The sequence below is a fragment of the Ochotona princeps genome, chromosome 19 (assembly GCF_030435755.1).
Source record: "Ochotona princeps isolate mOchPri1 chromosome 19, mOchPri1.hap1, whole genome shotgun sequence".
Taxonomy (NCBI): Eukaryota; Metazoa; Chordata; class Mammalia; order Lagomorpha; family Ochotonidae; genus Ochotona; species Ochotona princeps.
This window is the reverse complement of record NC_080850.1, coordinates 26,684,548-26,707,276: the sequence shown is the minus strand read 5'-3', so window position 1 is coordinate 26,707,276 and position 22,729 is coordinate 26,684,548. Positions and strand designations below refer to the sequence as shown.

The window sequence follows — 22,729 nt, the reverse complement described above, 5'->3', positions numbered from 1 at the left end:
GGGCAAGCACCCTGCTTGGAGAGCTGGAGGCAGCAGCCCTTGGTTAGAGGCTTCTGAGGGAGGTAAGAGAAAGCACAGGCGTGTGGCTGATGTTCTGCTCTTCCCCAACTCATCTCAGCAGCATCCTTGCCAAAAGAGATTTCATTTTTTAGAAAACATTAACACCCAAGGCAGACAATTAACACCCAAGTTACCATGCCAGCTTCTGACTTCACACACCCAAAAGACAACTTCCTAAGCTGGAGTGGCTCCTGCTGTCACCTGACACACACTGTTTAATCCAGTGCTAAAAACTGCAGCCAACTTAATGTCTCAGGTGTGAACCTCAGTATTCAAAAAGTTTATATGCCCAATCGCAAAGAAATCAGCAGTGAATGCATGCTGCATCTAAGGATGTGGTCAGGCAAAAAGATGCCAGGAGGAAAACATATTAGATGTGTTAAACCTCCCAGACACACCCTCCAGTGCTCTCAAATGCCGTTTCTGAGACGAATTTCCAGGCAATAAAGGTGATCATTTTTTTTTTCTTTTCTTTCCTTTTCTTCTCTTTTCTTTCTTTTTTTCTTTCTTTAACTGGCTAGAACAACTTTGGCTTCTATGACACTAATTTTTTTTTTTTTACTTTATTTTGACTTATTTGAATGAGAGTGGCAGAGAGAAAGGTTAGGGAGAGAGAGAGAAGGAAAGACAGAGAGAGAGATTTTCCATCTATCTGCTGGTTCACACCTCCAAATGACCACAGGGCTGGGAGGAGCCAGCCATAAGCCACAGAGCCATGAAATCAAGCCAGGTGTCAGAACTACTTCTGGGTCTCCCACATGGTGCAGGGGCCCAAGCACTTGGCCCATCTTCTGCTGCTTCCCTAAGTGCATTAACAGGGAGCTGGATCTGAAGTGGAGCAGCTAGGACTCAGTCCAGGGCCCACAGAGGAAGCCATATTGCAGGCAGAGGCTTCATCCACTGCACCACAGTGCTCGCCCCTGGATTGCATCCTTAAACAAACACATACAGAAGAATTCTGTCCATAAAATAATTTCTCCCTAATGTTTTACCAAAAAAAAAAAAAAAAACAAAGTTTGAACAACGGATAGACTTCTAAATTTGGGCAATACACCTCAATTCCAAATGGGAAAATAAAAACCCACACTAACAGTTAGCATTTTCTTCTTTGTCATCAGATCTGAAAGTTCCTCTTGGCAACAACACAAAGAAGCAATGATTGCATCAGTAGCCTAACAGATGGCAGGCATGGAATGGCTCTAACCTTCTCCAGGAATGCTGGGGAAAAGCTCTGTGGAGTTTAACAGGATGCTGGCTGCTATTTTCCCTCTGTTGCCTCTTGAATAGCATGCTTGTCCATAATTCCAAGAGCTACTTTTAAGGTCCAGCCATGCCATTAGTCAGGTTAATCTTTCAAGACAACCAAGTGTCTTGGGTTATTATGGCATCTTGGCCCTGTGTGGGATTCTGTTCCAACAAATGCAACTTAAAGCTGCTGATCATAATAAAATAGGCTACACACAAAGGAGTAATTTTAGCACTTCTTTTCTTTTACTAATATTTACAAGATATTGCACATTTTTTTCATGCATAATAAATTAGACTTCTCCAATGGACTAGAAAGAAGAGGTATCTTCTTGCAAGCATTCTCTTCTAACAGTTACCACTGATGGGAGAACACTGCAATAGGACTTTAAAAGGTTTGTAAAAAGTATTACCAAAAAAAAACACACAAAACTATGAATGGATTTCAAAATTATTTGCACCAAAATAAACTTTTTAAAAGAAGATTTGATTTTATTGGAAAGTGAGAGAGAGAGAGAGAGAGAGAGAGAGAGAGAGAGAGAGAGAGAGAGAGAGAGAGATGGATCTTCTGTTCACTTGTTCCTTCATCAAGTGGCCGCAATGGCTAGAACAGAGCCGATCTGAAACCAGGGACCAGGAGCTTCTTCCAGGTCTCCCATGCAGGTGCAGGGTATCAAGGCTTTGGGCTGTTGTCTATTGCTTTCCCAAGCCACAAGCAGGATACTGTATGGGAAGTGAAGCAGCTGGGACATGAACTGATGCACACATGGGTCCTGGGACATGAAAAGGATGACAGTGCTATTGAAATATACAGACAGCAAAGACTGGCTGAGTGGAGAGCAACTCAAAAAAAAGAATAAATTTGGAGAAGTTTTGGAGATCTCAGGAGAAGACAACGTTCAAGAAGTTACCAAAGCTGGTGAGGGCTTGTGGGTAATCTTGCACCTCTATAAGCAAGGGATTCCCCTCTGTGCCCTGATAAATCAGTAATTCAGTGAACTCGCAAGGAAGTTTCCTGATGTGAAATTTATCAGAGCCATTTCGATAACCTGCATACCCAATTACCCAGACCAGAATCTGCCCACAGTGTTCATTTACCGGGAAGGCGACATCAAGGATCAGCTCATTGGGCCTCTGCTGCTCAGTGGCATGAACCTGACGAGACGAGTTGGAGCCTGCCCCTGCCCTGCCCTGCCCTGCCTTGCCATTTCCCCCTCCAATGGAACTTACGAGTAAAACTAAAGAAACGAAAGGAAATTATCCTAAGACAAAACCCAATAGCAGCACCAACTCGTGAAATACAGTAGGAGGAGGCTCATAGGGGCAGGCTAATAGGAAAAAGTACAATTGCTGTGAGAGTCATCAATGCATAAGTGGAAACATTTTCAAATATTAAAATAAAAATGTCCTCAAGACTTTCCAGTAACACCTCAATATTTACCTTAGGAAGATGAATTCTAAACCATTACCTCTTCAAAGCTTATGTTACAGAGTATACATTTGGACTACTGATCACAGGAAATATAAACTGACAACATGTGATTTTTTTCACTGTAATACTGCTTTACAGTATAGTTGAGACAGTTTTTCAAAATCGCACATTGGACTTCCAATCATCAGGTTTTATATCAGGCACCTAATTATTTTTTTTATTCAATTTTTTATTGTTATTGTTTTCCATGATACAGTTATGAGGGTAGAGGGATTCCCCCCCTACTATTCCCTTTTCTCGTTCCCACTATTTTTCCCCATATTATTACAGTCAGCACCTTGGGATGTAGACAATCATTTGATATTGGCTTGGAGAACCTGATATGGGAAAGAAGAATGTTCCAAGGGTTTTGCTTGACTGATCTTGCTAGTTCTGAAACAGCATCGGCTACACTGCACCAGGCTTGAGAAAATCTTTCTAAGGTCTACTGAATGAACAGGTCTACTTTGGTGTATCCACAGACCCAGACGCTAACTGCAAGGTCTGGTCAGGAGAGCTGTCCAACCTGTTCTCTCTGCATCTTTGGATGAGGTACTCAATGTTCTCTGCTGGCTTACATGAGCTGGGTGTCATGTATTTCATGGACATCTGGGTATGCTTTCCACTGCATGGGCATCAGCAACTGAAGAGCCCTGTCCTGATACCTCTCCTCCATGGTTGGCTTATGTATCTTGTGATTGTTCCTGAGGCTAGTATCTGAGTCCAGTGGTCTACATGGAGAATCCCCCATCAAATCTCACCTGGGGAGTCCTTAGACTTGACTCATGTGCAACAGCTAGTGCAGGGTCAGGTTTGGTCCATCACCCACACCAGCCAATACCATACCAGGCATTTCAGATATGTAATCTCAAATCAGTCCAACAAACTCACAAAGTTAATTCTATCATCTTAGAAAACTTTTTCAGAAAGGCTTAAAAATCGTGTATGTGATCATAGAGCTAGTAGGTGGCTGCACTAGGATTCAAAATGAGGTCTTTCTGTCTCCCAAATCTGTGTTCATACCAAAATGCTTCATTTCACCATCACAGCTCACTGGCAGAAAGACTTGGGCCCAAGTAGCTACATATACCATTAAGAGTCAGAGAGGTTAATGAGTGGGTTCCATGTCACAGAACAAGCCAGCGGGAGCCAAGAGTGGACTCCACCTTCACACTCTGTGTCTCATTTTCCTTCGGAAGACCCAATCACAGTTCACGTGGCGTAGTTGCATAGTACTGATGGACATAATACAAATTTTTCTGATTTCTGAGAATCTTAAAGCTTGCTATAAATATGGCTTAGCTTCAGCACAAGTCTGAGCCATGGTTGATTGATTCCAGGCCACTTATGAATCAGCACCAGGTTCAGTTCCTTTTTATGTTCCAGAATCCTTACAAACAGCAATGCAGTTAACATAAGGGCACACGCACCCTCCACAGGACTTGATTATCCTGCTCCAGGACACCCAGACACAGCCACCAGACAATCAGCAGAACATCCCGAGGTGTGGCACACATTATCTTCCAGGGATCTTTTCTTTTATTTGTCGAATTACAATGAGATTGTCATAAAAATCCGATGAGGAGTCCAGCTGCATGAACTGAGCTATTAGAAGCAGGCTCCAAGAGGAGTTTGTCTCTACATCCCGGCAGGAAGCAGTCTTCTTCTTTGAGCTGCTGACACTGCACCCCCACACCTGGGTTCCAGAAGCTGGGACTATGGTATACTGTGACCAAGACATGATTCTTGAAAAACAGCAGACACACATATGGTGCCCCTATAAAAGAGAGCAAACAGGCCTTAGCACCTAAGGAATACAACACCTCCACAGCATCTCCTTCCGTCAGCAGAGACAATTCCTGAAGAAACTGCACCTCTGCTTCCTAGCAATCTTCATGCAAAGCAAGCATCTCGTTTTGCAGGATTCAAGCACTCGGAGAAGTCAGTGCAGAGAGGAGTAAGATACAGCTAGAACAGAAGTCTTAATCATTCCGATGGGACAGAGCTGCGCTTTGTGATCAAGCCAAACCAACCCTGGTCTCTCAACTGCTGGCAGCAAGAACAAACAGATGTCAGGGCTATTTGTTTTATTCAGAAATGACAGGAAATCAAAAATCTATCAAATGGATGTGTCAGCTGCAACCCCACGAGCATATTGGCTAGTGAGATTTATGCATCTCTGTTTTGGCGTATGACAAAATCACCTTCTAAGTTTCTAGTTTTCAGATACCAGCTTGGACATACAGAGCTCCGCAAAGTCCCACTGTGGTCTATGTGAATTTTAATTATGGAAATTTAAAATGTGTGAAAACATTAAATAATGTCTCAGTATGCAGACTGGTCCAAATCCCAGAATGGCTTTTAAGACTTAAAAACTGCGTAGAAATTGAGGGCAGGGGAATCCCAGACTGCACAGAATTGTACCATAAACTTTAAAAATTAAAATAAAAATTTTATAAAGTTAAAAAAAACTGTAACATGAAAATAAAAAAAAATTTTAAGTTAAAAAACAAAACAAAAAACTTTAAAAATGTAAATCTGCCAAATGTGGTATAAAATTATAAGCCATTCTTTTTTCAAAAACATTTTATTTTTATTGGAAAGTCATATACACAGAGAACAGGACAGAAAGAAAGATCTTCCATCCAATGATTCATTCCCCAATTAGCACAATGGCCAGAACTGCGCCGATCTGAAGCCATGAACCAGTAGCCTCTTCTGGGTCTCCCACGAGGATGCAGGGTACCAAGGACTTGAGCCATCCTATGCAACTCTCCAGACCATAAACAAGAGCTAGATGAGAAGTGGAGTAGCCAGGACATGAACTGGCACCCACATGGGATATCAGTGCTCAAAGGTAGAAGGTCATCCAATTGAGTCATCGTGACAGCACTGGTCTTTAATTTACGATCACTTATGTGGTAAGAGTATATTTTAGGGGACTTGAAAAAGTTCATTGAAAAACAAAATGAACACATAAGTTTGTTGGGGTGAAAAATAAAAATTATGAGTAACATACACTTTCTATGAATTTTCTGAAGTTCCCTGATATAGATGCCCTATTGCATATTTGCTCCTCTGAGAATTCTGGACTTGAATTTTGAGGATTTGAATTAATAAATCCTTAAAGAATTTTATTCCATTGAATTAAATGTAACTGTCCCACACCAAACTCCTGGTGGTATCCAACATTCAACCACTTCACTTAAGAGAATGTGGTGTGTGTTTTGTCTGTTTGTTTACAAATAATACAAAGGCTTTTTCCTCACTCATAGTAAGGAAAGAAAAGCACAAGAAAACGGGTCACTTAAGACGACAGGTAACACTGCAAACATTTTAATTTCTAATCTTCATTAGCAATGCTTGAAATCCAACCTGAATTAAAATACAAGCTGCTCTGAGCTTGACCATCTCTCTTGTGGTTGTGTTTGTCCGGAGTGAAGCGTGTCAACTCAAGCAACCAGAAACAGGCAAACAAAAAGAGGCTCACACTGTCAAAGCATGGAAAAGCTAGTCAGAGAAGATCATTCTTCCCATTAAAGCTTGCTGACTACATGACAACAACATCAAATCCCACCTAATAGCTTTCTCAGTGCTCTGGCATTTCATCTGTCTCTATCCAGACGTCAACTTACTCAATGCATTCCTTCTCAAAGTGTGATCCCCAACCAGCATCATCATCACCTGGGAATTCCTGCAAAACAAATGCTCTTGCCCCACCCTAGGTCTGCAGAATCAAATTTACATGTCCCCACGGTCTCATAACCACTATTTTACCATTTGTATATCAGTATAATAAGTACATACTTGTACAACCCTTGTGAGTGGAGGACCCTCGAGCCTTTATTTAAGAGCTAACTTCAGCTGAAGCCCCTGGGATAACATGCACAGGCAAAAGTAGGGCCTTTATGAGGCTCATAAATACGCCAGAATGAAAAGCCTGGAGATGTGGCCAAGTTCTTCTCTACAATTTTCTAAGGAGAAGGGTAGATGTAGAGGTAAAATATATTTAAATTCTATTCCTACATTTTATAAGCACCTGCCATGTGTTCTGCATATGCCAAATGAATCTATCTTATTTAGCCTTCCCAGTAATAAGGAAAACCACTATTATTATTATTATTAAGTACACAGACATTCAATGCTAATTAGAATGAAGTCCAGAGGCAGGCTTTTGGCTCAAGGGTTAATATAACACAAGACTTGCAACACTTGCCTCTCATATTGGGGCCCCTGTGTTTGAGTTCTGGTTCCACCTGCCATTAGCTTCCTATACAGTGCACATCCTGAAAGTCAGCAAGTGATGGCTCAGTACTTGAGTCCCGGCCAAGCACTGGGAGACACGGACTGACTTCTAGAGCCTGCCTTCAACCTAGCTTGGCCACAGTAAATATTTAGGGAGTGAACCGCTGTATAGAAAATCTCTCTGCAAGACCATGTCAATTAATTCCATAATGTTGTAAATTGTCGTTGATGTTATGTTGGGGCTTTAAATTGATCGGGATGATATTCGGCCAGCTCTGCCTTCAGACCAGAAGTGGTCTCCCCAAGAAACCATTGAATTTACCTGGACAATAAGATGCTGGACTCTACGCTTGGTATACACTTGCAATGAAAGAATCTTGACTGAGTTTGAAATGTAATACACCAACAAGGTGGAGGAATCCACCATGGGGGGAGGGTACGGGGAGGGGCTGGGGGAATCCCAGAGCCTATGAAACTGTGTCACATAATGGGATGTAATTAATTAAAACAATATATGCATATACATATATAAAAAGAAAATCTCTCTGCCCCTCTGCCTTTCAAATAGATAAATAACAATTTTAAACAGGATGCAGTACAAGCTGCAAACAAGCAGAAACACTTCACAGTTCTCCAACTGTTTGTTCCTGGGCCTCACCAGCCTGCTTTAAACCTGAGAAACTTGTCTATGAAGGCTCCTTTGCTTCTCAATTGGTTAACTGATCTCAAACTGTATTGCGGGATACTACGTTATTTACACAAAACAATGTGCCTTGTAATTTTAAGCGAACACAAAAAAAAATTCGAGGTAATTGTGATTTATTCATGGCACAAGAAAGGCAGGGAAGTTTTTGTGAGACTATAACTCCTACAGCAATGTTGGGTACACAGCCAGAGCCTACTGACTCTGTCCAGAAAAACTAATAAACAAATCAGATTTTTTAGTCCTGTTCCCAAACAAAATGTTATGAATGTTATGACCCATAAATATTCTCAGATACAAATCCATCATATTCATTTTGGGCAACCATTCTCCTGTCCTGTCCTTTCCACCAAGCCTTTTTCTTTAAGCTAAACAACAAAAACTTAGCGGAAAGAAAGTGGAATCATTCTATCATCTCCATTGTGTATCAAGCTTATGCCTTTTGCCTAAAACTATACATGGTTACATGTCCCTGCATGAACACCAGTTTGCTTCCATCCTGGGCCCATGGCCGATACTGCAAAGCAATCAACGCCCCCGTCTCAAGGCTTCAAAATCCTTCTCAGTATCATTTCAGACAGCCGCCTCCAACCAGTGGGAGTCTATGTGAAGAATGTTTGTTTCATCAGCCAATCAATATGTCCCTTCCTTGTTTTCCTCCCTGCTCTAATTACAGCCATAAATCCCTCCCTTTCTTGTTCGTAGAACAATACCATAGCCTGCTTAATCATAAGTCACAATCTTCACAAATTTATGCCACCTTGAGGATCCTAATCAAAGCAGATTGTGCTAAACACTTCTAATAATTTGAAGGCAGTTGTAACCCAGCACGGAGTACAAAAACATTCTAAAAATCAAAGAACCAAGTTTAAAAAGGTACTGAACAGATAACAAAATACCTGTGACACAGTATGCCGTGAGCATAATGGCAATGTTCAGCATGAATGGCCCAGGGGGGCCAGTGCTTCGCAGCAGGCTACACACATGACAAGCTGGCATGAGTAAGTAGCTCTGATTCTGCTTGCAGTACTCACCGACAATTCTTTATTCTGCTAAGGGGGCACCACACTGTTCCTTTAGCAGCATCTCCATTATTCTAATTCCCTAGAGAGAGAGAAAAAAAAAATCAGAATTCCTTATTTCACAGACAAGCACCTGCGTATTTATCACAACCTCCTTCCTTCCAGGTCATGGCCCTATCTTCATTTCAGGAACGAGGGCTCACCATGACATACTGTTCTTATATTTGACTTGGCAATTTCAGCTATATTATGTCCAGACCCTTAGAATTGCTCGTGGAGGGGAGGCAGCACAGAGTTTACACATAAGAAAACAACCCAAGAGAAGTTTTGTAACTTCTTCAAGGTGGCCCAGCTGCTAAGTGACATTGTCAGAGCTGAATAGTGGCAGAAGTGAACAGTCACTGCGCACGGGCACAGGGGCTGGATTTGCTGCTGAGGCTTTAGTACGTTAGCTGGAAGTGGGTGCGGTGTGCCTGACTGAAGGTCTCCTCCAGAACGGAGGTGTTTCTCCTCCCGTCTACCAGACTGCAGGCTGCCACTGACACACAGCCATCTCGGCCAACGGTAGTTCCCTGAAGACAGGCATCCTCACCATGGAAAGTCTACATGAAGCAAGTGGTGGATGTTGAGTCATAAAAGGTTTGGATCCTTCCTTGACTGTGCCGTAGCTCCTGAAAGGTATGCCCCCATGGGATCAGCAAAGACTTCTATTGCAACATCACACAATTCAATACTACTTTCTCCTAACCCTGCTTCTCTCCCAACAGCTGTCCTTCAGAGCCTCTTCCAGTCATGCCAGCACACAAATCTCCACCTGTGAGGCTAGGTCCCAAAGCCAACTCGGAACATGCTATTTAAGATGCACGGAGCCCCTGAACAAGTAATATTCTTGCACTCATTGTACAGAGGAGGAAATAACTCTAACAGCTTCCAGTCATTCCCAAAGCTACACGGCTACTAAGCAACAAAGCCAAGGAAAAAGCCCACGTACACCACTCTGATTTCAGAAGTATTCCAGTACCTTCCAGAAGCACCCATTTCACAGCTTTTTTCTACCAACTCCCATTGTCTGGTAACCTTATTCTGGCAGAAACAAGAAAGCAGTAATACCTTCAGCTCTTCAGGAACAAGTCATATATACCAAAGGATAACTCCGGACAGAAAGACAAGGTTATGGTGTAATTATGAAACAGAATCTTAAAGATGTCAAAGCTGGATGCAGAGCAAAGATATCCACAACTCAGAGAATGCAAAGTACTTTGGAAGAATGATAAATATGAAAGGAATATAACACACATGAATCCATTCCATTCCAGAAAGATTCTAACTGAACAGGTCCCTAAAAGGAAATATTCACATGACCCTCATTGCCCCAGCATGACTGGGATAGGCTGAGTGGCCAACAGAAGTCACAAAGTTCCTAACAGGAGTTTGTTATAAGCCAAGGGATGGATATGAACCCAATGTGGAGTGGGTAATCAAAGGCAAAATTAGAAAACACATGAAACGTATTTAACCCCAAAGTAGACTGAACAAAGCTAGGATTTCCTTAAGGATTTAAGTTGGCATTTCCAAACTCTGCAGTGCCATCACAGCAAAAGCTGTCAGTGTCTTCGAAGGAAAATGCATGGGCCTGGCACAGTAGCCTAACGGCTAAAGTCCTCACCTTGCATGCGCCAGGATCCCATATGGGCACCGGTTCTAATCCGGGCAGCCTCACTTCCCATCCAGCTCCCTGGGAAAGCAGTCGAGAATGGCCCAAAGCCTTGGGACCCTGCACCCGTGTGGGAGACCCAGGAGAGGCTTCGGGTTCCTGGCTTTGGATCAGCTCAGCTCCAGCCATTGCAGCCACTTGGGGAGTGAAACAGCAGACGGAAGATGTTCCTCTCTGTCTCTCCTTCTCTCTGTATATCTGGCTTTCCAATAAAAATAAAATAAATCTTAAAAAAAAAAAAAAAAAGGAGGAGCATTCAAAGAGCCTGAAGGAAGTCTTTATTTTTTTAAGGGTTTATTTTTATTTTTATTGGAAAGGCAGATTTACAGCAAGAAGGAGAAAGATCTTCCATTGCTTGAGCCCAGGAGAAGCTGGAGGCTTTAGGTCTCCCATGTAAGTGGAAAGAACCCAATTGCTTGAATCACCACCTCTACCAAGGCAGGAAGCTGGAGTCAGGGACCAGAACAGGGAACTAGACCCAGGCCTATCCATGCAGGATAGGGACATCTTAACTGCCAGGCTAAAAAGCTGTCTCTAAATGGCAGAGTTACACCATTTGTGAAATCCCTTCCAACTCTGTTCATCTTTGAACTGCTACCACAGGTATCTTCTTTTTTTTTTTTTTTAAAGATTTATTCAGTTTATTACAAAGTCAGATATACAGAGAGGAGGAGAGACAGAGAGGAAGATCTTCCATCCGATGATTCACTCCCCAAGTGAGCCGCAATGGGCCGGTGCGCACCGATCTGAAGCCAGGAACCTGGAACCTCTTCTAGGTCTCCCACGCGGGTACAGTGTCCCAATGCACTGGGCCGTCCTCAACTGCTTTCCCAGGCCACAAGCAGGGAGCTGGATGGGAAGTGGAGCTGCCGGGATTAGAATCGGCACCTATATGGGATCCCGGGGCGTTCAAGGTGAGGACTTTAGCTACTAGGCCACGCCGCCGGCCCATAGGTATCTTCTTAATCATTTCTCAGGGTGTAATACACAGTGTAACTTTAGAACTGCTCTCTTCTGAGTACCCAGAAAGAAAGGAGGCAGCGGTGGGAGTTGAAACAACCAAAAGAATAAAATTTAACCAAATTCTCAAGACACGGATTGTATTCATTTCTGTTCATTCCTCGTACACTTGACAGTTTCGGTGAATGAATATTTCCTCATGCCACTATTACTTGCACTGGAGATTAAATGGTGATTGGGATAGATGAAGTCCTTGCCTTCATGGAGTTTCCAGTCTAGTAGATGCCAACCTTCTTCCAATTTTTTTTTTTTAGCAAATCCCTAGACAATAATTAAATGTCCCTGTACTCTGAGGAAGAATTAAAATCATCACATTAATTCTCTTCCCAGCCTCCTTTGGCAGACCTGAAGCACAAATTCGGGTGGTATGTTTCTAAAACAAGAAAAGCACACTCCCTCCTCAGGAAGTGAGATCCTGCGAATTCTCCCATCAGTCCAAATAAAGGCTGCCACACTTATTGAGTTGGACACTAATTCACGTAAGTGACGACACTGAGGTTTGCCTTGGGAATTGAAAGACTTTATTTATTGAATCAATTATGTTCACAAGGTGACAGCTGATTTTTCTTCTTTTCCTCTCATACCACTTCAGTCTTCTAAGCAGAACAGTCAGAAATAGAAAGTGGAGAATGAGGGCAGGGAGAAAGGTCTATAAAGTAAATTTCTTTAAAAAAAAAAAGGAAAAGGAAGAAGAAGAAGAATGTAACAGGGAAGCCAAGCCATTATTTAGTTCCTTTCTTCGGCAGGGAGCTACCAAATCAAAGTTCAATCGATGCAATCCTTTCAAACTTCATTCCAACGCTTAAATCTCCAACCCCGGGAGAGCACGCTGAAAGGGGCTACATTTACACCACTTATCACACAATGATGCCTAAAACGCAGAATAAACATTAAGTGGATCCACCTTTACAGATGAGGCTTAAAAGCTTTCTGAACTGACAAATCATAAAGCAGCGTGATTTTATTATTTCTTCCCCCCAGAGAAATTTCTTCTCTTATTCTTAGGCTCTCTTTCTCTAGTGGCCAATGTACACGTATGTGAGTTTTCTCCCAGTCTCGTTTCCCTAACACCAGAGCTGTGTAGGCCAACGGATCCCCATGAAGGAGTCACAGGAACTTTCAGATCCAAAACACAAATTTCTCTGTGACCATTACTAAAGACACACAGCTTAAGAAGAGCAGAAACAAGGCAGCAGCATAGGCAGCTACAGCCAGACAGTGGATTTATTTTATTATCAAACTGATGCTTCCTTAAGATGCTGACTACCTAGGAGGCTCCAAACAGAGTAATATCTAGACCTGACATGTTCTAAAGTGATTCTCAAATGGCACAGCCATGCAGAGCTCTTAACAGACAACTGCTTACATAATTACTACAGTGAGGAAAGACTCCCGCCAGAAATAATGCTTCTGGGTCAACATCAGAAATAGTAGCTGCACCTACTGCAAGGAGGGGACTGCACTGAGAATGCAGGGCCTAGGGAGACACCTAAACCGGGAGGCCCCTACTCCAGGGGTCACTGGTCTCTTGGGAGGGTACAGAAGAATGCAAATTACCTGATGGGCTTAGCAGTGTCTGAGATGCCTTGCATAGTTAAAAGCCAAAAAAAAAAAAAAAAAACCCACACAATGAAAAAAGGAAGTAGGAATAAAAGTCTTGCAGGAGGTGAAGACACAAAAGCCACTGAAAAAGAAGGATCTGAGTAAGACCCAGAGGCTGCTAGAAAGCGAGGAAGACCAGACAGGAGGATGTTTGGAAAATGCATGGCAGTGCGAGGTACCCATATCCTCTCCTGGGCAGTTAACAATCACTCCCTGAAGGACGGTAAACATTAGAACTGAATAAGCAAGAGTTAAGATTATTTCACTTCCTACCTGTCCACCCTGTTAATAACCTACCCCAACACACAGCTTTCTTTCTGTTCTGTTCTTTTATGAACAGACAAGAGCAGAATAAAACCTCTCTGATTTACCAACAAATGGCACTTACACTTGTTCCAGAACACTATTAGAGATTCCGGGTCACCTCCACAATAGCTGGGAGACATTTGCCATTTTGCTTGCATACTCACTGCCTCATCTTTGAATAGCTACAGTAACATGGATTTGTATGATGAATTACTTAAAATAATGCCCAATCTGATCACCACAGTGCTTAGTTCTTAGTGAGCGCTCAGTAAATAAACTGCTGTTCCTCACCCATCACTTTCGTCATCACTGCATCCTACTAGCTCACAAGCCCCACAAAGCTAGGGCCTTGTGGGTCCTGATTCAGATGTACCCTGAAACAACACTTGGAAACAAAGACAAGAAGGGGATATTGAATGAGCGCATGAAAACACCAACCAATCAATCACGGGCTTACGTATCTATCACATTAGATGACAACATGCTCAGGGAGCACAATAGATCAGTCCTTATAATCCAATGCAGAATAAGGCACACAGCAAGAACTCAGTGTTGATGGTCAATAAAACTAATCCACCAATTTCTCCTGAATGCAGTCTGAAGAATCTAAATTTTGGAAATACAATGCCATCTGCCTAGCTTGCTTAGTTGGCATCCTTGAAAAGCCTGGCACGGTAGCCTAGTAGCTAACGTCCTCACCTTGAACATTCCGGAATCCCATATGGGCGCCGGTTCTAATCCTAGCTGCTCCGCTTTCCATCCAGCTCCTACTTGTGGCCTGGGAAAGCAGTTGAGACCAGCCCAAAGCTTTGGGACCCTGCACCCACGTGGGAGATCTGGAAGAGCTCCTGGCTCCTGGCTTCAGAGTGGCTCAGCTCCAGCCATTGCAGCCACTTGGGGAGTGAATCAACATACAGAAGATCTTCCTCTCTGTCTCTCCTCTCTGTATAACTGACTTTCAAATAAAAATAAAATAAATTTTAAAAAGAAGAGCCTGGAGTAACAATATACCCTGGGAGACAAGAACATGCAAGTGTACTGTCCCACTACCAGGTGGCCCCAGATACTCAACTCAAAAACCAGCTTGTATCTCCCAATTCTTTTCTTGAAAGTTTCCCCCACCTTATGCTTTAACAATGGGTCTCACCATATTTTCTTAGGTCTCTGGCTTCTAGAACATGGTCACAATGTCCAGAGGGACAGCATGCCACCCAGGCACACGCCTGTAGGAGGAAAACCCAGACAGCTGAACCAAAGAAAGCAGAGCTCCACCAGACCCACTGCAGCCCTTTGAGAAGCCGGAACTCTGCTCAACAGGAATTAGGAATTAAAAGACAATTTTACTCTGCTGGGCTGCATCTGAGCCCCTCCCAATAGAACTTACCTGGCCCACTGTTTCCATATACCAGTTTTCTCCCACCTGATCCATAGAACTTTCCCCAGACCTCCTTCAGGCATGTAGATTTCAGTTTATATTTATGAAATCACCTACCTCTTGATAAGAAAGTTTTTCACCAAGTTTACCTTAAAAACCTCATATCTCTTTGGGAATTTTCATTTTTATGTAATGTTTGAGACCTCATATACCAACAGAGTATTCGTGACAGTTTGTTCACCAAATACCTGTAACACCCAGAGCCAAACTAGGCTCTCAGAATGGATTTCCTACATAAGTTTCAAGGACCCAATTTTCTTGAGCCATCGTCTGCTGCGGTCCAGGTTGTATACTAGCAGAAGCTAGAACCAAGTGGAGATGAGACTTGAATCCAGGAACTCTGGATATGAGATGTGAGCATCCAAAGCAGCATCCTAGCCACTGCTGGACCAAAATCCACTGTGGGTGTTTTTTATTTTTTCTTTGTTTTCATTTTGTTGTTGTTGTTATTAGAAAGGCAGATTTTCACAGAGAAGAGAGACACAGAGAAGCATCTTCCATCTACTGTCCGCTGGTTCACTCCCCAAATGGCCACAGTGGCTGAAGTTGAGCTGATGCAAAGCCAGGAGTTTCTTCCGGATCTCCTACGTGGGCACAGGGTCCCAAGAGTTTAGGCTGTCCTCCACTGCTTTCCCAGACCACAAGCATGGAGCTGAATGGGAAGCAAGCAGCTGGGACAGGAACCAGCACCTACAAGGGATCCTGGTGCTTTCAGAAGGATGATTAGCCAACTGAGCCACTGTGCCAGGCTCACCAATCCAGTCTTATCATTGTTATTCGTTTTTTTTTTTTTTTTGAGATTTTTAATATGGAACTGCCTCAGAATGTTTGCATTTACTTTATGTAGAATCATAAAGGTATGAATACAAAGTAAGAGCGTACGTCATTCCTGTTCTGCGGCCTCACTGCTCTTACGGCAAACCCACACTCCCTCTGCTGCCATTGATCTGTCTGCCAGCCCGCTCCTGCCGCTATGACCCCTGAGTTCTTCCCTCACCTTCTGCAGATAGGCCTGCTTTCTGTTCGGGAACCATGCTCACATCCCTTCTTCGCTTCCTAGTCTCTTAGTAAAGGGAGATCCCCAGAACTTCAGTTCACTGCCAGCCCATTGCACTACTCACCCAGCACCTCCTCAGTCAGCCCTGATCGGCCCAGCTAGAACAGCTGGGTCCCAGTCTGGACATGAATCTGCCTTACCGTCTTCATAGCATCCATTGGAAAAATCTCATGCTGTGTAAATATTTGGTACCGACACTACGCTGCAACAAGCTCCATGAGACACAGGGCACCTCGACAGTGTTCACAGCTACCTCTCCAGCACTCCACTAAAACCCAGCACAAAGCGGGCAGCGTCTGGGAAGGAGGCCAGGGAAGAGGGAAGAAACCTGATCCTGGTTTTCTCATAATCAACAAGTTAACACTCTGCAAAGCTCCTCCACGAACAGAGCTTTGGCCACTATAACACACCTTTTATTCTGAAGCTGTGAAGCTGTCTGATTTAGGGCTTCTTCATCTATACAACTTGGGGGAAGAGGTGGAAAACTAGAGGAGGAGGAGACAGCATAGATTCAGTAGCTCCTACTGTAAGATAAGCACCGTGCGGCCAGCTTTACCTGCATTAACTTAGTTGACTCTCCCAGGTGCCTTCGAGGCTTGTTATCATCTTCTTATTCTTTGTGGATGAGATCAAGATTTGCAAAAATTAAAAAGTCTGTGTAAAACCACACAGTAACTCAGAAACGCAGCCTCGACTGAACCAAAGGCACTCGGGCTGCAGAGCCCAGGAGCTCACAGCACGAGAAAGGCAGGGAAGTTTCTGTGAGAATATAACACCTACAGCAACGTTGGGTACACACCAGAGCCTTCTTCCCTTCCCTATTGACTCTGTGCAGAAAGACTAATAAACAAATCAGTTTTTTAGTCCCACTCCCAAACAAAATGTTATGAATCTTAATATATGAATCAATATCTAATCACAGCTGCAAATTATCTTGAATACAATACTTCACAAGTAGGAATGGCCTGATAACAATGTATGACTTCAATAAGTTTCTCATACTGGCTAACAAACAATTGAGCAAGGTTCATTTTTATTTTGATAAATAACCCCAAATCTTCAGGTGTAACTGCAGAAGGTTCAACTGCGGCAGTAACTCAGATGACTTCACTTGATCCTTAAGCTTCTCTCTCCTGAAGGAGAATGTTTAATTCCCATACTTTGTAATAACAGAACATCCCCCATAAAAGCTAAAAACAGGGAAAGACCGCTGGTCAAACTCAGAATAAAAAGTCATTTCCAGACTGCCAGTTTCCAAATAAACTCTGATCTGACGCGGTCATTAAGTCACTGGTGATTTTGCTTTATAAATACTAACTTACTTCCCTCCCATCCACTGTGACTCAATTCATCTGTTTCCCTAATTTTTTAAATTTATTTTATTTTAATTAGAAAAGCAGATATACAGGGAGAAGAAAATAGATAAAGATCTTCCATCTTCTGGTTCGCCCCCTAAGCGGCTGCAACAGCTGCAGCTGAGTCGATCCGAAGCCAGGAGCTTCTTCTGGGTCTCCCACATGGGTGCAGGATTCCAAAGCTTATTCTGGTCTCCCACATGGATGCAGGGTTCCAAAGCTTTAGGCCGTCCTCAACTGCTTTCCCAGGCCACAAGCAGGGAACTGGATGGGAAGTGGGGCTGTCGAGATTAGAACCGGCGCCCATATGGGATCCTGGTGCATCCAAGACAAAGCCAGGCCCCCCTCTTGAATTTTTTTTATTTTTTTTTATTTTTTTTTTTAAAGCTTTATTCAGTTTATTACAAAGTCAGATATACAGAGAGGAGGAGAGACAGAGAGGAAGATCTTCCGTCCGATGATTCACTCCCCAAGTGAGCCACAACGGGCCGATGCACGCCGATCCGAAGCCGGGAACCAGGAACCTTTTCCGGGTCTCCCACGCGGGTGCAGGGTCCCAATGCATTGGGCCATCCTCAACTGCTTTCCCAGGCCACAAGCAGGGAGCTGGATGGGAAGTGGAGCTGCCGGGATTAGAACCGGCGCCCATATGGGATCCCGGGGCGTTCAAGGCGAGGACTTTAGCCGCTAGGCCACGCCGCCGGGCCCTCTTGAATTTTTTTAAATGTGACCTATACATCCTTTTCTTTTTCTTACTCTGACTTCATGCAAAATACAGCTTGCTCTCAGCCCTCACCCAGCATTAAGGACAACTCATCATCAGTTATTTGCTTAGATAACTCGTGGCATACAAAGCTCACTACTCCTGGCCCCAAGGGTTTCTGCCCTACTGCAAGACCGCTCTTCAGCAACACTGAAGCAGGCTTACTGCAGCGTCCAGCACCCAGGGGCCCACAATCAACTCCTGCTGTCTGGACTGCGACAAACTAAAACAATACCAAGCAAGATTCCTAGCAGCTCTCATTTATCGGTTATTTTCCCACTATTTATCAACCTTAAGCTTCATTATCTTTTCCCCTCGTTTATTCTCTGTGTATAAAAGATAAAAGGGCTAGCAGTATGCCTGCATATCTTATCAATGAATTGTCTCTAACAAAACAAATAAATCTTACTGATGTATCAGTATGATACACAATATATTTATATATTAGTATAACAAATTGTTTACTTTAATAAATAAAATGATTTAGTAAAATAAATAAATCCAGGGCCAGTGATGTGGTCTGTTAGGATAGGCTTCCCCCTTTGTTGCCAGCATCCCATACAGGTTCCAGGATTGAATCCTGGCTATTCCACCTCCAAACCAACTGCCTGATTATGGACTGAGAAAGTAGTAAAAACTGACTCCAGTCCTTGGGACAATACACTCGCATGGGAGACCCTGATGAGGATCCCAGCTTCTGGCTTCATATCAACTCAGCTCCAGCCGTTGCAGCCACTTGGGGAGTAAATCATCAGACAGATGATATTCCTGTATATCTGTCTTCCTCTCTCTACACCTGACTTTCCAATAAAAATAAATAAATCTAAAAAAAAAATACATTAATCATGCAAAGAGTCCCTTACTGATAGAATACTTTAGGGACATTTGCTGAGGCAATGATACAAAATATGAAAGATTTTGTGTAAAAACATTTTTCACATAAGGCCATTAATCATGGTATAAGTTAAAAATAACCTCAAAGGGGACCAGCACGGTAGCCTAGCAGCTGAAGTTCTCACCTTGTATCTGCTAGGATCCCATATGAGTGCCAGTTTGTGTCCCAACAGCTCCACTTCCCATCCAGTTCCCTGCTTGTGGCCTGGGAAAGCAGTCGAGAACAGCCCAAAGCCTTGGGACCCTGTGCCCATGTGGGAGATCCAGAAGAGGCTCCTGGCTCCTGGCTTTGGATCAGCTTAGTTCCAGCCATTGCAACCACTTGGGGAGTGAATCAACATACAGAAGATCTTTCTCTCTGTCTTTCCCCCTAAATGTATATCTGACTTTCTATTAAAAAAACTAATTTTAAAAAAGAACCTCAAAGACATTACTAAAGAAACTAAATCATAATATAACTTCTTTGTGAAATATTATACAATCACTAGAATCATAGCTTGGAAGGTTATAAGTTACTATGAAAGGCACTGGTAATAAAATATTAATTCAATAAACAAGGTATAAAACTATGCTAACACTGTAACTATGATTATTTAAAGTATGCACATAAAAAATTAGGAGGAAATATATCAATTCGGTCTACAGCAGAAAGATAACAATTCTCATTTAATGGAGTATTTATTCTGTGCCAACACAGCCTAAGCACTCTTTACATGGTCCCCTTTCATTCTCATGCTTATAAGGGAGATAGCAGATATACATTCAACCCAGAGAGAGTTTAAGCTTCTACACACCCTATGAGAAAGGACACAGTGATTTAAACTCAGGCTGGGCTGACTCCAAGACAGGCTCATCGTAACGACGACACATCTGTCTAAAACATTATAAGGGGAAAAACAAGTTTTTCCATTAGCCATTCTTTGATTTTTCTTAGTTGCTGTGTGCAGAGACCAACACTGAGCATGTAACTGAGTAACTCATTAACTCCTCGCAAGTACTCCACGAAGCAGACGAGAAATGAACTCCAGAAGATTAAAGGACCACCCCGGTGTTGGTGCAGGACGAGTTCTGCTGACTCCACAAGCAGCCACAGAGGCAAGAGAACAAATGCTTCTACTGGAAATTATTTAAGTAATTTATGTGCAGGTAATAGCTATTCAAAACATTTCCAAATAGGTCAAGTTTCCTAAAAACTAAAAGAGTCCTTCTGAGAGAAGTATTGCTTTTTTTTTTTTTACTTGGGCTATTTCAAACATAGAAATCATAAAGGTTAGGGGGTTTTCATTGATTGCTTATTTGTTTTATAAAAAAATTCTCTCTCTTTATTTGAAAGATAAGAGAAACAAATACAGATACAGACAGACAGCTTCCATCCACTGGATCAACCCCCAAATGACTGCAACGGCCAGAACTGGGCTAGTCCCAAGCCAAGAGCCTGGAGCTTCTTCCAGATCTTCTCCTATATGGGTGTAATCCTCGGCTACTTTCCCAGGAACATCAGCAGAGAGCTGGATCAGAACTGGAGCAGATGGGAATCAAGCCGGTATCCATTCAGGATGCTAGCACGATAGGCAGAGGCATAACCTACTGCACCATGTTGCTAGTCCCTAGCATAGGTTTTAATAAATGTTATTATCTTAACAAACTCACAAAAGGTACATCCCAATAAAGGATATGGGTCAAGAAAATTTTTAATCATGGTCTTTAGAATCTACTTCAACTGGGAGCCACTGTAAAAGGTGTTGGTGAATGGTTGGGGCCAGTGCTAAGGCTCAACAGATTAATCCTCCATTTGCAAGCCTGGCATCAATATGGTGTCAGTTAGCGTCCCAGTTGCTCCACTTCCCTGATTATGGCCTGTGAAAGCAGCAGAGGATGGCCTAAATCCTAGGGCTCTGCACGTACATGGGAGATGTGACTCCTGACTCCTGGCTCCTGGCTTCGGATCAACTCAGCTCCAGCTGTTGCGGCCACTTGGGGAGTGAATCAGCAGATGGAAGATCTTTTCTTTCATCTTCTCTCTATAAAGCCATCTTTCAAATAAAATAAACAGATCTTTTAAATAAGGATGTGGGAAGGACTTGGTGAATTTTAAAAAGTCACCATTTTTCTACACCAAGGAAAATCTGAGAAAGGGAAAGAATTAGTCTTCAGCAAGGAAAGCTAGCCAAGAAATAAAGATTCAACTCCCAGGCAGCAAACAGGGAGTGATAAAGTGATAAAGAAATATCATTCCTACAAACCGGGATTCCCTGAACGAAAATCCTTTTCCTCTATGAAAAGGCAAGCACCGCAGTTTCCTTCCCATCGACTTTCTGGGATTCTGTCTGCTGCCCAATGCACAAGGGGTAGCTCATCATCAACAGGTGACATCCTCCTATAGAACGGGAAGCTGGGTGACAAACAATCACAGGCAAAGAGAACAGCATTCGAGAGGATCCGATGGACATCCTGAGAGCTCAGGTCGCGTTCCCGCAGCATGCTGCACAGCCTAAGCACCTGCTGCCCTTTCGCAACAGGGGATCAACGAAAAGTGAAACCACTTTTCCAATACAAACAGCTCCACCCAGACCTCTGTATAGACCCTTGGGATGAGACACCAAATTCACAATTTGTTGGTCTTTTGTCCAAGTAAGAGCCTTCACTTAGCATAGAGACTTGCTGAATCCCACCCAATCCTGTAAATAATGACATTTTTAATCCACAACAAATTTGTATCTCAGATGCATTTAGCATACATGATGTGTAAACACTACTCCTATTTTTTTTGCCCTGTATTTCAGCGCAGCCTGGCCAGAACTATTTCAGTTTTCAACTCCGCGCCAGCCTTAAGTTTACACAAGGTAGGTGAAGATTTATGAGAGCCACAAATTCCTATGTTCTGTCTTTGTCTTTGAATTTGGCATGACAGAATGAGAGAACAGACTCAGAAAACTAACAGATTGGTTTTAAATTCCATCCAGAATAGCGGGAAAGTTCCCAAGCCACCAAAAGATACTTCATTGAACATACAGGGGCTCTAAGAAAACAATTACCACAGTGTGATGAAGACACGGCTGTTTTCTCCACAGCCTCACAAGTGTCCACTTAAAGATTAGAAAAACACTGAATGTTGATGAAGACAAGTCATCCGTTTGGTTTTGCTCCTCACCCAAGCTCCCTGTCCACACCAGAGACTCAAAGAAACACTAGTTAAGACAGTGGGTTCAGGGGCTGGCATTGTGGCATAGTGAGTTAGGCTACTGCTTGTGATGTTGAGCAACCCTTATGGGAGCCACTTCACATCTCAGCTGCTTGCTTCCGGTCTAGTTCCTTGCCAGTGCCCCTGGGAGAGCAGCACAAGATGGCCCAAGTGCTTAGGGCCCAGCTACCCACAAGAGAGACGCAGAAGTTCCTGGCTTCTGGCTTTGGCCTGGCCCAGCCCTAGCCCTTGTGGACCTTGGGGAAGTCAATTAGCAGGTGGAAAACCTCTCCCTGTCCATCTCTCCCCTCCCCCTCTCCTTCTCCTCCTTCCTCTCCCTCTTCTCCCTCTCCCTGTCTGTAACTCTGCCTTCCAAATAAATACATCTTTTTTTAGAAATCACACAATTTGAGAATTGAAAATAATCTACCTAGTCCAATCTGCTTCCACCATAAATAAGAAAATAAACAAACCAATAAATAAATGTCAGTGAAGCTCAGAGTACATAGGGCCATTCCCAAGCAACCAAGACAGAGCAAGAACCCAAGCGTCCAGACTCCCGGCTGGGCTAGCAGGCTCCTCACCACACTGGCAGGTCATAAGCTTTCCTTCATCACTACACTCACCATGATGCGAACACATCTGGAGCTCACAAA

The 22,729-nt window shown here is 43.1% G+C and overlaps 1 protein-coding gene across 4 annotated transcripts in view; it reads right to left on the bottom strand.

Annotated features, from left to right (window-relative positions):
• PRELID2 (PRELI domain containing 2) overlaps nucleotides 1-22,729 on the bottom strand; it is a 129,543-nt gene that overhangs the window by 49,872 nt on the left and 56,942 nt on the right. For 2 of the 4 annotated variants that reach the window (XM_058677666.1, XM_058677665.1), the window contains 2 exons: nucleotides 8,759-8,828; nucleotides 3,045-4,553 (listed from right to left, as the gene is read on the bottom strand). In XM_058677666.1, the coding sequence (XP_058533649.1) occupies nucleotides 8,769-8,828 (60 nt within the window). In that variant the 3' untranslated portion in view covers nucleotides 3,045-4,553; nucleotides 8,759-8,768. Of the gene's footprint in view, nucleotides 1-3,044; nucleotides 4,554-8,758; nucleotides 8,829-20,814; nucleotides 20,926-22,729 lie in introns of those variants that run through there. The other 2 variants (XM_004586517.2, XM_058677667.1) reach the window with 2 other exon arrangements.